This window comes from Aethalodelphis obliquidens, unplaced genomic scaffold (assembly GCF_003676395.1).
Source record: "Aethalodelphis obliquidens isolate GAN/ISIS:26980383/991018 unplaced genomic scaffold, ASM367639v1 scaffold6, whole genome shotgun sequence".
NCBI classification, from domain to species: Eukaryota; Metazoa; Chordata; class Mammalia; order Artiodactyla; family Delphinidae; genus Aethalodelphis; species Aethalodelphis obliquidens.
The window spans coordinates 10625486-10643320 of NW_020837950.1; the positions used below are offsets into that span (position 1 = coordinate 10625486).

At 42.8% G+C, this 17835-nt stretch overlaps 1 protein-coding gene across 1 annotated transcript in view; it reads right to left on the reverse strand.

The window, feature by feature from the left end:
* LIMCH1 (LIM and calponin homology domains 1) overlaps nt 1-3788 on the reverse strand; it is a 339182-nt gene extending 335394 nt beyond the window's left edge. Inside the window, exon 1 of the mRNA XM_027103079.1 lies at nt 3635-3788. Within this exon, the coding sequence (XP_026958880.1) occupies nt 3635-3730 (96 nt within the window). The 5' untranslated portion in view covers nt 3731-3788. The remainder of the gene's footprint in view (nt 1-3634) is intronic.
* Nucleotides 3789-17835: the final 14047 nt, after the last annotated feature.

The following is a 17835-nucleotide window of genomic DNA, read 5'->3' on the forward strand; positions in this document are numbered from 1 at the left end:
AATAACACACAACACCTACTTAACTTCTAGTCCAGGTATCTGGAGCTAATAAGGTAAGACAATAGAATTAGGTCAGTAGACAACTGAATTATATTTTTTACACTAAAAAACTCAGGGTTCTGAAGATTTTCTTCCAAAATCAGCTGCAGTTGTTATTAACAACAATAGAAACAACAACAATAATAGCAATAACAGTATTAATAAAGATAGCAGTGGTAATAGTAGCAGTACTATAGTAGTAATGGTAGTAGTGATATTAATAGCAGTAGTAATATAATGGCAATAATAATAACGATCACTACTTAAGCGGCACTTCCTAAATGCTGCGTACTATTCTAAGCATCTTAAATGTATTAACTTATTTCATTCTCACAGCACCCCTTGGAGGTAGGTAAGCTACTATTAGTACCCCTGTTTTACAGATGCTTTGAACAATATCTCTTTGTTATTTTTGTTGTTGTTAACGACTAGCGCTAGCTTTCAAAGAAACTATTTAGAACCAAAAGGAGAGGAAATACAGTCTGTCCAATGTCACACAGCTAGAAGGCAATACACCTGGGATTCCAACCCAGGCTGCCCAGCCCCAAAGCCTGACCTCTAACCGCTGTGCTGCACTCACTGCCCCTCTGCTTTGGAAGGCCTTCTAGAAAAGGAATGTGGAAGGAAATTAGGCCCCTGCCTGCTGGTAGCCAGAGTTAATACGTGAAGTTTGCGTTTCCTTCAGGAGTCTCCCCAAAGCCACATTAAGACACGTAGCCTGCTCCGACGGCTATAAAAAGTCGCTGGAAGTGTTATGGAACTGTTCCCACCTGGCCTGTGACCTCCGTCAGGGCTTTCACCTTTGCCAGCCAAGGCAGAAGCTGGGGGTGGGGTGCGATGGGGGCATGGTTCCCAGGCCACCGTTTCCTGCCCAGTAACACAGCCCTCAAACAGCCAAGACTGCAGGCTGAGAGAAATTCCTCACTAACAAGTTATCTCCTGGAGCTTGTTCCCTGAGCCTTTATTAAGAATGAACAGTTTTCTCACCAATCCATGACTCAACGAAGACCAGGGACTGAAGAGGAGAGAAAAACTGCAAAGTTTGTTTATTAACCTGCTGCGCCCAAGGGAACATTTTTCTGAAAGGGTGAAATTCCTGACTACTCAAAAGAAAAAGGAAGAAAAAAAAAAAAAAGGCTGTGGGAAATTTAATCACCAACTGAACAAAAGTGAAAAACAAAGCCCTACCAATGAGGATGTTGCCGAAGACAACGGGGCCCCTAAAGGAGATGCAATTGTCTCGAGATAACAGTCCCCCTGGGAACTCGGCTCACACTAAGTACTACATTATTGCTATATTAGCCGAGGAATCTTTGTTCACTGGGCAACTGCGCGCAGAACCATCTGTTACTGCTCCTGGGTTCCCCCGGTTTGCAGACGCGGCATTTACATTTCAAGAGGAATCTCCGGGAAGGAAGAGGGACGGTCTCTATCTCTCCCCGGAGCAAACACCTTTTTATACAGCCTGGGAGGGGAAGCTCTCCTTTCCTTGAAACCCAACTCCGCGATTGAAAGGAGATAGGCCGCTTCAATAATGCACACGCACAGCGCCACGACTGCTTCGTCCTAAAGCCACGCACTGCCCGTTACGGCTTTCACGTTCTCGAATTGGTAGATCTGGTAAAGCACCCAGAACAATGCCCAACTGTCTATAGGGCCCAATGGGGCTCTGCTTTCTTAAGGAAGCCCTTCTTGTTTTTAAACCTGTGGAACCAGGACAAAAGCTGATATTCTGCACTGCATAATATTTAGCTTGAGATATACCACCACTTAAAAACAGACTGTGACCTGGGCTGAAGAAGATGTTTTAGATCGTAATTTAAGTGGGGGCTAGAGTACTATATACCTAGGTGAAAATTCATGGAGGTGTGCACTTGAGATGTGTGCACTTTCCTATGTGCAAATGATCCCACAATACATTTTTTTAAGTATAGTATGTATGCCCGTGTTACTCACAATTAAGGAAATGGGGAATACACCGCTTGCCTTCAAGAACCGTAGAGTGCTCTGCTCTTACACCCTCCCCTCATCACCATCCACATCCAAAATCTCTCCTGAGAATTTTAAAGTTCAAGAACATGAAAAACACAGCTCTCCAACTCTCAACCAAGCCAGTGACTACAAATGTTTCCTGTATGTCCTGTGAGCCCAAGTATGCAGCACAGAGAAAGCACCTGTCACAGCCCAAGCCGTGCCAGCCACATCTCACAAATAAAAAGCCAAGGTCTTTTTCTCATCTGCTCATTAGCCATCAAATTATGAGAGACACGACTGGGGCTTTTAGCAATAGAGCCTCGAGTTTATTCTTCTGTTTCTTTAATCCTATTTTTAAATAGATCTTTCTAAACTTTGCCTGACACTCTTGCTTGTATGAAGCAGGTTAACCCTGTAAGGTGCAGGCCTGTGGCTGGAGCAATTAGAGCAGCATTAAGTGAGGGTGGTTTCTCCAGGCATCTCAGCAGATTTAAATCTGTACCATCGTAGCTCTGTTACCCCAACAGCAACAAGGGTGTCACTAAGTGACAGGCTGAGTACTAAGAGGCTTCACCATTGCTGGATCATGACTTAGCGGTACATTTCTTCCTTTGAACTACCAGGGAGGGAGAGCTGCCTGTCCCTGAGGAAAAGAGGGTCAAATTCGCCTTCCACTAAGCATCAAGAAAGGCCGCCAGCCGCAAAACAGAGGCTCACTGCACGGATCATAATGGGTCACCTTTCCCCGCTCGCACCCTCCTAGCGTCCTGACCCCCGCAGACACTTCATTTCGGGAGCGCAGGGCCACCAAGCTGCATCTACAGATAAACATCGAGAATCAGGATCGCCCAGCGAGCGCTTCCTGGACTGAGTCGAGAGCTCCAGTGATTTCCCTGGCCTGCCACCGAGTCATTTAAGAAGTGAAATATGCCAACGGGGCCGGGTACCCAGCACCTGGGAGCCCGTCCCACCGCCTCTGCGATGGAGTGGGAGCTGCCAATGGCTGGGCAACGTCTCTGCGGATGGCGCATTCTCAGGTGGGTCTTGCAGGCTCCCCGGCCCTCTGCGCTGTGCCAGCCTCACACCTGACCCGGTGCCAGGAATACAGCCAGAGGCTCCGGTGGGAGCCGGCCCTCTGCGCTTCCGTGGAGACACGCACAACTCCGCCCGGGAAGGGCGGGGAGGGGGAGCCAACGGGTGGAGGTAGGACTGGGAGCAGGACCCCCGACATGCTGCGTCGGCAAGGACTCCAGGGGCTCGCGCATAACGAGGCTTTGCGGCGCTTCTGCTCGCACTGCGCTTCCTTTGGCAGCGCCTGGAAGCGGCAGGAGCTGAGATTTGCGCGGCTGACGGGCAGGAAGGATGGAGGCTCAGGGGACCGCTTCCTGCCCCCCACACGCACAGCTAGACCGCAGTGTCCCCCCTTCGCGCCCACCCTCACCCGAGACGCCAGTGCCAAAGCGTCAGGGGGTCGCAGCTCGCTCGAGGCCCTGACGGGTGCCCCGGAGCAGCTGGCAAAAGAAAGTGGGGGGAGGCGAGGCTGGACCTGTCGTCAGTGTGTGTGCGGGTCGGTGGCTCCGGGCTACCCCTGCAAAGCCCCCCGCCAGCCGCGGGCACCTACCTCGATCCACTTCTGCGCCTCGGAGAAGGCGGGCTCGGGGGGCGGCTCAGGCTGCAGGGGCTGAAGAGCTTCCAGACCGAGAGCGGCACAAGCCATTTGCGAAGCCCCGCGTCTACTCAAGCGCTGGGCCGCCGGGATGAGGACGGCCGCCGCCGCCGCCGCCGACGCCGCAGGAGCGCGCTCCCCGCCCCTTCCCGCCCGCCCGCCCGCTCTCCTCCCCTGCCCGCCCCTCCCCCGCGCGGCGCAGGTCCCGGAGGAGAGCCGCGCTGCAGCCGAGGACGCCGCCGCAGCTGTTCCCAGTGCCGCCCGGCTCGGCCGCGCCGTGAGTCCCCGCGGGAGCGAGCGCGGAGGCGCCAGGAGCTCCCTCCCTCCCCACCTCCTCTGCCCGCTCCACCCACCCCCTCCGGGGCGGGGGTGTCAGCCACCAACTAAAAATAACCGAGAGTGAGCACTGGGTATCTCCCTCCCTGCCCACGACGCGACTGGGAGAGGGACTCGGGCAGCCGCCCCGCACGTCCCCGCGCCGCGCCGGCTGCGGAAGGGCAAGCGGGTCGGGCCGCACGTGGGAGACGCGCGGCGAGCCGGGCGCACGCGTCCCGGGGGAGCCCGCGCTGCCGCAGCCTAGCAGTGGCCGCCCGCACCTGCTGTCCCCCACTCACGGCCGCAGAAGTGGGGGGCAAGAGGCGCAGCCCTCTGACCCGATGCCAGGGATGTTCAGTCACCTGATCTTTTTGTAAGAAAAAAAAAGAAAGATAAACGACCCTTATAAACTTTTTTCTCTGCGGGCAAGCTACCTATGTCCCAGTGTGTTGATTGATTTAACTCATCTTTATTGTGCACCTACTATGCGCTGGGGACACAGAGATGAAAAAAGGGAAGGGAAGGGAAGGGGAGGGAAGAACTGGAAGATCCAGCCCTCAAAATAATTACATTCTAGAGGGAATGGGGTAAAACAAAAGAAGGTAATGGTGGAGAGTGATATATGCTAAGAAGATAAGAGAAAAGATCGGCTATGACCTGGGAAGAGAGTATTGGCTAACTTCGGACTGCCTCTCCACCTTCACCTGGGAGGCTGGCCTGTGAGTCCAGTTTCTGGTGATGGGAGGGAGGCAGGAGGTCATTAGGATGGAGGAGAGGGAAGTGGGGGTATTTTTGCTGCCTCTTCTGCAAAAGGCTGGGGGATTGGCGGCACCACTCCGCCAAGGCTGCCACTCTGTCTGGGGCCTCTCCTTGGGTTCTCTGAAGGTTCCCGGTCTCCTCTTGTGCCACCCCACTTCCCCAGGCCCAGTGGGTGTAAAGCCTTCCCCATCCTATTCTGGTTTCTGGCCTGCACACTCCCTGCTGATGGTGTCTTAATAAACTCTTCTCAGCCACCTTTACGTGAGCACGCCTGCTGTTTTGCCTGAGAGCCCAAATGACGATCAAGGAAGGTTTTCCTGACAAGATGACGTGATGAGGTGACATGAATGAGGAAGATGTTAATCATGCAAAAATCTGGAGAAACATTTCCAGATGGGTGCAAAGGCCTCGAGGTAGAAGTAAGCTTGGTAGGGTTCATGGAACCCACAGAAAGCCAGCGTTACTGGAGTGTGGTGAGCAAAGAATCAGGTGGGAATGATAGCATGGGAGAGATAGGCGAGATGGGGGGTGCCAGACCACAGTGGGCAGGGCAAGAAGTCCATGGGTGCCTCAGCAGCAAAGTCTCTTTCCTGTTCAGAGTCCAAGTTTAGCCTTTGTCTAATTCTGCTGCTATAATGGGAGAATGGAACAAAAAGCAGGCCTGAAATTCCACTATTACTGGCTTTGGAGTCAGACAGGCTTTAGTTTATTTACTTTTAAAACACTTACATGGCACTTGAATTGTGCCAGGCACTGTTTTAAGTGCATTACAAATAATTGACTAACTCATTCCCTATTTCAACCCTGTAAGGTACACTATTACCATGCCTGTGAAAAAACCAGGGGACTGAGAGGGGTGTCACACAGCTGGTGAGCAGTGAAACCCTGATTCAAGCCCAGACAGCCTGGCGCCAGATCTACTCTTAACCGCACACCAAGCTGTCTTACTAGTCCCAGTCCAGACTCTGCCGCTTACAGTATGTGCCTCAGTTTCCTCATCTCAAATGAGGTTGAAATGGCAACATTTTAGCAAATCACTGTGAGGAACAAACAGGATCTCTGAATGTGAAAGGACCAAAACTGGGCCTGGCATATAATTACTGCTCAGTACAAGCCAGCTGAGCTTCCCTTCCGTCCTGCCTTCCAGAAAGGACGAGAGGGAGAAGTTATAAAGAAGAGTGAAGAAGGCAAGCAGAGGAAAAGGGTTAGTAAAGTATAGTCAGAAGATGACCTTGTCTCCATGAAGAAACATGGTAAAGTAAAATAATTCACAAAATGATGCAGCACACTGACACGAGATGCCACTTTGGGCCGATTCCACTGCATGCGGTGACTAGGAGAGTAGGGGAAGCCTGCTGACCCAAATGACATATCTGCATCCATTTGAAAACGAGTATAAAAGTTAAATCCACCATATGTCTGAAGTATCTGCTATCAAAATTGGCATTCGTACTAAAGCATATTTTTTTCTTTCAGTACTTTTTAAGTGTTTTAAGGTTTATAATCACAAGGTGACATCTGCTTTGCCTGAACTCTGCTACCAATAACAAATTCACATGTTACCGAAGACCTAAAGACTTAAATCCATAATAGCGTTCAAACCTAGCGTCATTATCAATAATATTTACAAATCATTGTTAAGCACCTACTGTGTGTAAGAGATTGTACTAGCATCAGAAGAATCCACAAAGGGACACACAGAATTTTCATTTCCGTATAGTCTAGTTTTCATCTATAAAAGTAATGCCTGTTGGAAAAAATCTGAAAAATATAATGAAGAAAACTAATCCGGAAGAAACCCTACAAGTTCAGAGATCATCATCACTATTTGGGAGGTGTGAAACAACATTTTGATTAGGAAAAAAAGTATAAGACAATATATGGTAAATGCCAAATGAGGGATATAATGTATTCAAAGAGCATGGATTTTTTGGTAACAGACTTCTTAAGATATCATTCACATACCATACAATCCACCCGCTTAGACTGTATAGTTCAGTGTTTTTTAGTTTATTCAGAGTTGTGCAACCATCACCACATTAATTTTGGAACATTTTAATCCCTCCAAAAAGGAAACCTCATACCCTGTAGCTGTTATCCCCCTAACCTCGCATGCCCCCAAGCCCTGGCAACCACTCATCTACTTTCTGTCTCTATAAATTTAAGTATTCTGGACATTTCATATAAATGAGATCGTACAAGGTGTGGTCCTTTGTGTGTGGCTTCTCTCACTTGGCAGAATGTTTTCAAGGTTCATCCATGCTGCAGCATGTATCAGTACTTCGTTCCTTTTTATGGACAAATAACGTGCCACTGTATGGCTATACCATATTTTGTATATCATTCATCAGTTGATAGGGCCTTGGGTTGTTTCCACTTTTTGGTTATTATGAATAATGCTTCTCTAAACGTTCATGTACAAGTTTCTGTGTGGCCATATGTTTTGGTTTCTCTTGGGCATATGCCAAGAAGTAGAATTGCTGGGTTATTTGATAACTCTCTGTTTAAATTTTTTGATAAACTACCAACCGTTTTCCAAAGTATTGATAGCTACACCATCTTACATTCCCACCAACAATGTAAAGGGTTTCCAGTTTCTCCACCTCCTTGCTAACACTTGTCACTTTCCAACTTTTTGATTACAGATGTCCTAGAAGGTGTGAGGTGGTATCTCCTTGTGGTTTTAATTTGCATTTCTCTGATGACTAATGATGTTAAGCATCTCTTCATGTACATAATGGCCATTTGGACGTCTTCTTGGGAGAAATGTCTATTCAGATTTTTGTCCGTTTTTAAATTGTCGTTTCTCTTTTTACTATTGAGTTATGAATTCTTTATATAGTCTAGGTAGGAGTCACTTATCAGATATATGATTTGCAAATATTTTCTCCATTCTGTGGGTTAACGTTTCACTTTCTTGAACCTGTCCTTTGAAACACAGAAGTTTTTAATTTTGACAAAGTCTAATGAATCTGTTTTTTTCTTTTGTTGTTTGTGCTTTTAGTGTCATATCTAAGGAGGCGTTGCCTGATCCAAGGTCGTGAAGATTTATGCCTGTGTTTTCTTCTAAGTTTTATAGTTGTCATTCTTACATTTAGATACTTAATCCGTATTTAGTTATTTTTGTAAAAGCATGGGTTTTGAGGTCAAACTTAGTGTGACAGTCTGGGTCTTCTGAGAAACAGACACCAAGATGGAATTAAAGGTGCAAGGATTTTATTAGGGAAATGACTGTGAGAGAAAATGCTGGGAAAGCAATCAGAGCACAATGCAAGTCTGACCTGAGTGAAGAGAGGAAAAGGAAGGTCAGGTAGAAACCTTGTTGTAGGCTGCCTTTCAGTCCAAGGAAGGTTCAGCGAGGCCATCAGAAGGTCCGTGAACCAAAGTCAGCTACCAGAAGAGTCCTGGGTCTCCTAGAAACAAGCTTGCCTTAGTATTCCTGCTGTATCCCTGCCGTATTTAGTAACTGGCTGGGGGCAGCCCAGTGGGAAATGCTGTTCAATGCAAACATGGCAATGGATTTCAGAGCACAACTGCTGGGGCCCTTGGTCAGTTCAGCTCCCTGAAGGGCGCATTTCATAGATGCCACATGTTACGTAAGTGAAAATGTTATTTAACCTCTCTGAGTCTCCGTTTTCTTGATTAAGCACCTGTTTCCTTGCCTGGGACTTAGAAATCAGGGGGTAATAATAGTTTTGATGATATTATGTATATTTAAATATATATCTATTAATATATAAAATGCAATAAATCAATTGGACAAAGACTAAATTTCATTGTGTGTAATACTTTGAAGAATTATGGTTGGTGGTAAATAAATGTACTAAACTTCTCATCCTCCAAGATCTGACATAAATGTCACCTTTTTGATGACTTCGCTAGCAACCATGTCAAAACTAGTCATCTCTTCTTCTGTGTTCCCATAAAGTAGTGATTCTCAACGTAACAAAGTAGGTATGAGAATCTTTAGGAAGGGTTTTGAAAAATAGTCCAAATTCATCATTGTTTGATTTTAAAGCCATTTAAAAATAACGTGAATAACAATTTTAATTTCCCAGACTATGACAGACTAACTTTCCTGTTATAAAACTCATATAAATGCCACACAAAATATTTTTTTAAATTTTTTACATGAATAGCTGAACTCCAAAGAAATGCCCAGGAAGGCAAAATGGAGAAGAAACATAAAACTAGAGCAGTGAGCTTATGAATTGACCCTCAACTGCCCTGTAGAGAGACCTAGTGAACAGTGGCCGCTAGACTCAGAAACATAGGGCTAGGGTTTTAGTCCTAGAAGTCGAGGCCCTGGGCCTGTGCCACGTGAAGAAATGAAACTGAGCAGCAACACACACACACAAACACATACGTATGTGCAATACCCTCACAGAGAAAAAATAGACCAGAAAATATTCCACTACCACCACCACCACAGAAAGAGACAATAAGGAAGCTTCTTTTTCTTGACCTCATCTCTGGTTGGGAGGTGGGTGAACCTCCCCTGAGAATATGTGAACAAAGGCCTAATCCACTTTATGGACAACTTACACAAGATCTGTGGCCTCCCAAACTTAGAAATTAACTTAGAATTTGGTCTAGAACCTCTTAGGTACCTAGAAGAAGCAAATGTAAAATCCCTTTTGAAGACATGCCCTCCATCCAAGCCTCACAGGACCCTCCCCGCAGACAAACTGCTGAAAATAAGCTTACAATCCAAAAGTACAAAACGCATGCAAAAACCATGCAACCTAAACAAAATTCAAGAGACACAACAAAGAACTAATTAGACTCCCCAGAACAACTAGAAAGGTGTAGTCATAAATGTAAAACTCAAAGGACGTGTTACACTACAGGTTAGACACAGTGAAAAGAGAATTTGTGAACTAGAAGATGGACCTTTGGAAATTATATGGAATGAAGCCTAGGAAAATAGGAAAAAAAATGTTTAAAAGGGGTTAAGAGAATATGAATATTCTATAAAACAGTTCCTAGGAATTATAGAAGGAAAGAATGGAGAAAATGAGGAGAGGCAATATTTCAAAAGATAATGGCTAGAATCTCCTAGAATTAATGAAGTACGTGAACAATTAGATTCAAAAAGCATAATGAGTCCAGCATAAAGTATTATATTTATTTTAAAAAGACATTATTTAATGATGATGGAAAACACTGAGATAGCAGCTTCTTTATATCTCTACAGCTCTACACATATAATACTGTCCTATGGTTAGATGTATAGTAGGAATCAGTTCTTTTCTTTGAGACTGGCACTGTCATGGCTTAGTACCAAGTGAGTGCTGAATGTATGAATGAATGATGATGGATAAATGTAATCTAGGACAAATAGTTTAAACCAATATGTAGTGAAGGTGAAATACACTTCTAACACGTTCTTTTTAAATTTTTCAGTAGCATTTGTTTCACAAAATTTTAAGGAGATTTCATAAGAGAAATGCAAGTAAAAATTATACTGAACTAGCTTTTCTGAACTATTGATTTTCTGGGTACTGAGTAACTCTCTAAAATCTGAAGCGTCAGATCATTCTTCTAAATGTCTAAAACTTCTCATTTCTTTCAAAGTTTCCTCCCTTCCATTTTCTTTCTTCTAGGACTTCTGTTTGTTGGAGATGTTCCTCTTGGTGATCCTCTACGTCTCATCTTTTCTCTCATATTTTCCATCTCATTGTTTTCATGCTTGATGTTCTGAGTGACTTCTTTTTTCTGGTTTTCCCATTGAATTTTTAATTTTAGTAACTATAATTTTATCACTAAGAGTTTGCTTGTGTCGAGTGTTGCTTTCTCTTAGCAAAATATTCTTGTTTTGTGGATATATTAACATCTTAAACATGAATATATTAGAAATTAAAATTTTCTTCTGGGGTGATGAAAATGTTTTGCAGCTTCATGGGTGGTTATACAGTTATATAACCAGAAGTCAATGAGCTATACATTATGATTTGTGCATTTTACTCTCTGTAAATTTTGCCTTAAAAATGACTTTGCTGTTACTGGAGGAATGAGAACAAAAGTAAATCTGGGTTCTACTGGGCCTGAGGCTTTTACAAATTACAAATATGAAATTAGGTTTGAAAGTAAATATTTCTTTAGAATGAAAAAAGAAATAAAACAAAACACAAATTTTAAGAAGCTTTCAAATACCACAACCATTACAAAATCCAGAAAAATAATAAAATTATTTTTTTTAATTGCCTGACACATCTCTATAACGTTTTTCTGGGGGGAGGGTGCATCCTCTTTGATTACCTCTTCATATTACATTTTGTATAATCATTTTTCTATACAGAGAAGAGACAGAGAGAATATTCAGTCTTGTCTTTATCATGGTAAATTGACATTTGGTATTTTTGTTTTTTCACTGACATTTTCTTTTATTAGACTTAATATACTCATGAAAAAAAATTTAAAACCACAATATACATTACAGTACAGAAAGGAAAAAGTAATGGATTAATATTTTTAGTAACATTACTATATTCTTTAACATGTGGAAAAAACACATGAAACATTGCTTCCAATAAGTAAACTCTACAAAGTTGAGAGATTGATTTGCACTAAGAATATTAGCATTGAAGTAGTTCAAGTTGTTTCTTCAGTTTTACAATCACTGGGCTATCTGTCACTGCTTATTCAGAAGTTACATGCAGGGTATGTATTACCACAGAGGTTAAAGACACATCTGTGTTTGAAGCAAACTGAAATTATTCTGAACCATTATGATGAACCTACTCTCAAAAAGACATGTGTGGCTGCATCAATGTGTGTCTTGAGGTTAACTGTATAACTGGGAGTTTATCAAACATAACTCCCATGTGGAATATAATGCTCATTAAAGGATGAGTAATTAAAAATGGACTAATTTAAACTTTACACAACCATTGTGTTATAAAATCTCAATAGTAAAGGTAGCCATTGCTTTGAACTTAGACTAACAGAAGACTTTGTGAGAGAGGATTTTTTTTATCACTAACAATGTTAAGTTACTGGAACATGGCAATATTAAAATCTGGATTTTTGTTGATGGTTCAGAAAGCCTCTTGCAACTGTACAGTTCAATGTTGAAACATGATATAAATTTTTAAGATTGTTACCAAATCTAGGAAAACTTCTATCAAGTTTTTTTGTATGAGTTATAAGATTCCAGGCCTTTCAAGTTTCCTGTAATTCTCAGTTACTGTAATAGTGACCCACCTTAAATGCTCTTCCAATCAACAGTTCTCATTAACCATTTTGCTATTAACGTCCCTGTGGTAGTTATGTATTGAGTTTTATGTTTCCTTTGCCATCAGTATTTCGTGTTAATTCAGCCGGAAATTTAATCATAGGAATTCTGATAAATACTGTATGACACAATTTTTATTAAAAATGTACAGTGTGTTTATAATTACATACACTGCATTAGCAAGACTACTTCTGATTGGCTAGAACTTCCAATTTGACTAGAATTCATTGAGAACCAAATCCTCCATCTTTGGTTTTACAAGTCTGATGATGGAAAGATTTTCCACAGACTAGCTCCTCGCTCCACTTCCATCTTGTTTCTCCGCCACACCCACATCCCAGGGTGCCAGGTACCACAGAACATGGTCATCCCTCAATCCCGTCTCTGACCCAGCACCTTTGTGTCGTGGTGCTGAGTGAATGAGCATAGTGGGCAGTAGGAATATTACTACAACTTGTTCCTATGCCAGAACTACTGCCAGCCACACAAATATATCCCACTAAATCCATACTTAATGTATCCCCAACTCAACTGCTCCTTACCCAGACCCCCCAAAATACCTGCAGTCATTTCCTCACCACCCAACAGGAGGGGAATCGGATAGAGGGGAAGTCTGCGTGGAAAGGGACAGCAGTCTTAACCACTGCAGTTAAAATCTCTTTTACAAATGTTACAAAAATTTTACAAAAATATATGGCCATGTGAACATTCTGAAGGCTCACCCCAGGGTCTTGGAAAAGGCCAAAGTGAGGGAGGGGACACGAAGCTTAAACTTCCTTAACTTCCCTGTTAATCCACCTCTGGATGTGAGACAGACACAAGCGAGATGAACTCTCTTCAATCATTAATTCCAAAATGCATAGTGCTCTCCAGAGTTGCTTATTCCTCACATGTTAATTGAGTGTCTGGAAGTTCAGGCAAAATATATATTAATGATATCTTTTACTCCTAGAAGAAAACTACATTGACAGAAAAAATCACATTTCTTTGAATGTCTGTTCTCTACAGGAAATGAAGATTGAAACAATGATTTCTGCTTGTCATTGTCTCACTTAGTAAAGAATATAGTTTTTGTGCTGGAGACCGCTAAAGCTTATTAATGATTTTCAGATTTCAGCAATTAGATACTTGCACTGTCTTTCTCGTATCTGATACTTACAGATACTTTAACATATTTAAGCATGTACCTGAGTATCGTATCATTTATTTTCCTGTTATTAACTAAAGTTAAAGCACTTTAGGAGAGACTACTAAACATCTCTGTGGAAAATGATAGAATAGTACAGTCCTTTCTAAAACTATCCTGATGGGGAGCCTGTTTCCTATTCAGTTCAAATGCCAGGCAGTATGGCTGCTTCCTCTGTTCCTATGGAAACCTCAGCCTTGCTGAAGTTCAAGTTAATTTCTTACCGCCATCTGCCTGTTGAGCTACAGGGCTTTCTTTAGCTAATATCGTGCAGAGGCCTGTTAGGAGAATGAAGTTTACTTAGGAACTCCCTGGGCTGTCCCAACAGGAGGTCAAGATTGAAAACAGATCCAGCTGAACCTCAGTGCAGAATTAGCTGAAGGATGAAAGGAGTTAAAATATACTGTGTGAGGTTTTTAAAAAAATGAACCCATATTTAATACCAATTGACTAGATGGGATATTAAAAAGAGTTCACACTACACTACATTGGACAAAGTTTGTGTAATGTTTTATCATCCCTTTAAACTCTAAAATTGCCACATTTCTATGTGCTTCTTGAAAATGTTAATGATATCTCAAATCAAAGGTCACAAGCTGGTGACCTGTGAGTCAGCTCTGGCCTGCAGACACGGTTTTTTGGCACACACAGCGTTTTAAAACAATGCTTGAGTTAGTGGCCAACTTCTAGAAATTAGAAAACTTCATGAGAGAAAGAAAAAAGCCCTCTGGATTTCCAACTTCTCTCTAAAAAACAACTTGGTGGCTTCCCTGGTGGCGCAGTGGTTGAGAGTCCGCCTGCCGATGCAGGGGACACGGGTTTGTGCCCCGGTCTGGGAGGATCCCACATGCCGCGGAGCAGCTGGGCCCGTGAGCCACGGCCGCTGAGCCTGCGCGTCCGGAGCCTGTGCTCCGCAACGGGCAAGGCCACAACAGTGAGAGGCTCGCGTACTGCAAAAAAAAAAAACCAACTTGGAAGATGTGGCCAGCTCCACATTCGTCATTGTTGAAGCCAGAGCTCAGGAGCGGCTGCCCCTGGGAGAGTTGCGGGTCTCCCATTTGTCACAGTCCCTGGCACTCCTTACCCTTTCACACTGGCCCGCTTCTTTCATTAGTAGTAGCTGCCCAGCCTCTATGACACTTGCATTCACAATTCCTGCCTTAGATTCATGTAGTGCTCACTTCCTAAAGACTAATACATAAACTCAAAAACCCAAGCACGCACTAGCTCACAGAATACAGTATTTTTAACCAGCCTAACACATAGGGTAGCAAATAATCAATCCTCTTCACCAATCGATCAGTGATATTAATCCCTTTTGTTTGCTTCTCTAGCGTGAATTCTCTAGCATAAATTACTTGATTTAAATAATTTGCAATGCTGCCCATCAAGTATCAGCAAAGACGACGACGGTAAGCATATCAGCCACTCTGTTCTCTACCTATGAATGGTTATTAGTAATAATCATCTGTATTTGTTGTTTGCTTACGAAGTGGCATCACTGTGCTTTATAGCAATACCATATCAAATCACTGTAACCCTCTTCGTTTTACAGATGAGAGAACTGAGGTGTAGGAGGATCAGTAACTTGCTAGTAGATAACAAATTCCAGCTTCACTCAATTCTTTCTGATTCTAGAGCCTGCACGTAAACCACTACAACTTGTTTATCCTCATTTTAGGTAAAATGTTTTCACCAAGAGTTTAAACTATTTCTGTATTTCTAAATCTGCTTTAGAATATGTTCAGAATGACAAAAAAAGTCTGTGACACAGTCCTTTCCTTCAAGGAATATAGAATTTCAGTGAGAAGAATCATTGTTTTAGCAGATTTTATTACCTACACTGCCCACAAACAAATAAATATGCAATGACATGTTACCTTAGAGGGAAATAGAAGAATCTATGCTAGTGCATAGAACTGAAGCATGGGTTAACCAGAAGAAAAAGTATGCACAAAGACATTTGGAAATACAAGACAGTATGGTGCTTGGGGAAAGTAGCTGACGTGAGCAAAGAACAAGAAGAGGCATTTCACAAAAGGACAAGTACAATTGGCCAATAACATGGTGGGATAATACTCTGAAATATCAGCAGATGTTTTTAAATTGGTATTTACTTTCTCCCTTTGCCCTTCCTTCCCTGCATCTCAACAGCTTGGTGTTTCATACCGATGGCCTCAAGGAAATGGTGGTATGACTAGACAGGTGGAGCCTCTGACAGCCTCACGATCCTTCTCACGTGCCAGCCTGTCACAGGGCAGCACAACGATGCCTGTGCCCCAAAGGGGGCCTCAGAAATGGTGAAGTGGGCTGTCAGAACTGAAAGCTCCTCCTGGAAAGGAATAAGGGACATCTTGACATGTTTTTGTCCCTAATCCCACAGGGACCGATGATCAAAGACCAAGTGAATAGATGGCCATCTCATTCCAATACATACTAGAGTAGGAAAGTAGCATCACCAGTCAGTTGGATTCCCCCCAAAATGCATGCCAGGACTCATACCCAATGCCTCACACTTAGTCCCCTGGAATTTGGCTGTGATCCCAGGGGAAAGTGTGTGGGACTGAGATTAAGTTCCCATCTCCCCAGTGGAATGAGGACCCAAAGACTGAGAAAATAGACTGAATACAGAAAAATAAACAGTGCCTTTTGCACACCTGAGCTGAGGACCAAGTGTCATAGCATCTTTTAGGAATCACTAATAATTGCGGAAATACAGATTATAATAAGATTCCATTTGTTTTGCCTAACAGATCGACAAACACTAAATAGGTTGATAATTATGTTTGTGAGATTTCAGGGAGACAGGCAGTCACAAATACTGTTGGTGGGAGAGTAAACCAATATAAATACTCTTGAGGGCATCGTGGCACCATGTATCCATTCTAAGGAAATCGCTGGACGTGCACTCAATATATAAAGAACATTCAGTGTAGTGTTACTTGCAATAGTGAATAATTACAGTGACATACCCAACGAAAGTGGGGTTTATTAAGTAAATTATAATAAATTATTAAAATGGGACAGCACATAGCCATTAAAATAATTGAGGTAGCTCTCTGCTTACTAACATATCCAATGCTTGTAATATATAGTTAAAGTGGAGAAAAGCAAGTGTCCAAATGGTGTGTATATTATGATCAAATTCTTTTAACTACTTATACTTGCAGAAAAAAATCTGTGAGGATATGCACCAATGTATTAACAGTGATAGTCTTTGACTGACATGATGATGAATCATTTAAATTTTGTTTCCACTGGACTTCTCTGTATCTTCTAATTGTTATCAATGGATATGAATTACTTGTGTTACTATTTTCTTAACGCTATTTTAAAAAAGAAAGTAGTTGAGGAAGGCTAAAACCTACGATGACCATGGATGAGTGATAAGGGTGGGAAATGGAGAAGTGCTCAGGGATCAGATCAAGAGCCCAAGGCATTTTTTTTTCAACATCCCAGTAAACAACATAACTGTAAAAATCACTGAGCCATTTCTCTCAGCAGACACCAAGAGACCTTGCGAATTAATACTAGAGCAAATATCTTAACATTTTTATTCTCATGTAAATGGTTAAATACAGATCATTTATTTTCCCTTGCCTACATTACCGAGGCAACAAAATAGAGAGTCTTTAAGGTGATAATTATCTGCTCTCCATCCGATATACCACAATTATTATTTATACTGCTGGTTCTCCTACTTTTATTCAGAGCCAGCCCAATAGGACTCCCAACAACAGGTAGTGATTTTTCAAGGAGAACTTGCTCCCTTCCTGGTACTCCCCTCCCTGGAAAGGAGGCTCTTGATACCTCCTCCAGGAGATTCTAATATCTCTCCCCCAGATACCCTGTCTGATCTATACTGTTCAGTTGTAACAAATCACACAGTACCTTGTCACATCCTTTTTCCTGGTGTAACATTTGCATTGGTTTCCTAGGGCTGCTGAAGCAAATTACCACAAATGTGGGATCTTAAAACAACAGAAATTTATTATTTCACAATTCTGGAGGTCAGAACGTCCAAAATCAAGGTGTCAGGAGGGCCACTCTCTCTCTGATGTTCTAGGCGAGAACCCTTCCTTGCCTCTTCCTTTTAAGGGGTTCCTGGCATTCCTTGGCTGGTGGCAGCATAACTCCAGTCTCTGCCTCCATCTTCACATGCCCTTCTTTTCTCTCTCTCTCTCTCTCTCTCTCTCTTAGACCCACCCTGAATCCAGCATGCTCTCACCAAGACTTAATTGCATCTGCAAAGAACCTATTTCCAGATAAGGTCACATCCACAGGTACCGGGGGGGTAGGATTTAGACATATCTTTTGGGGGAACACAATTCAACCCACTACAATGTTACACCTATATATGATTTTCTTTTTAGATAAGGAGCTAACTATAATTACAGCTAAAATTTATTGAGAATTTATTCAGGCATTGTGTTAAGCATTTTATGAGCATTATCTCAGTTAAGGTTACAAAATCTTTCCCCCACCCCACCCTCTGCCTCCCATCCGATACTCAAAGATCCAGTTTTCATTACTTTGCCTTCTGGTAAGGAGAGTAGCATTTCAAAATTCCTGCCAGGGAGTAAAGCTACAGCTTTCGCAAGGGAGGAAGAATTGCTGCCCCTGGACAATCACTAGTATGACCTGTTTGGCCACTTTTTT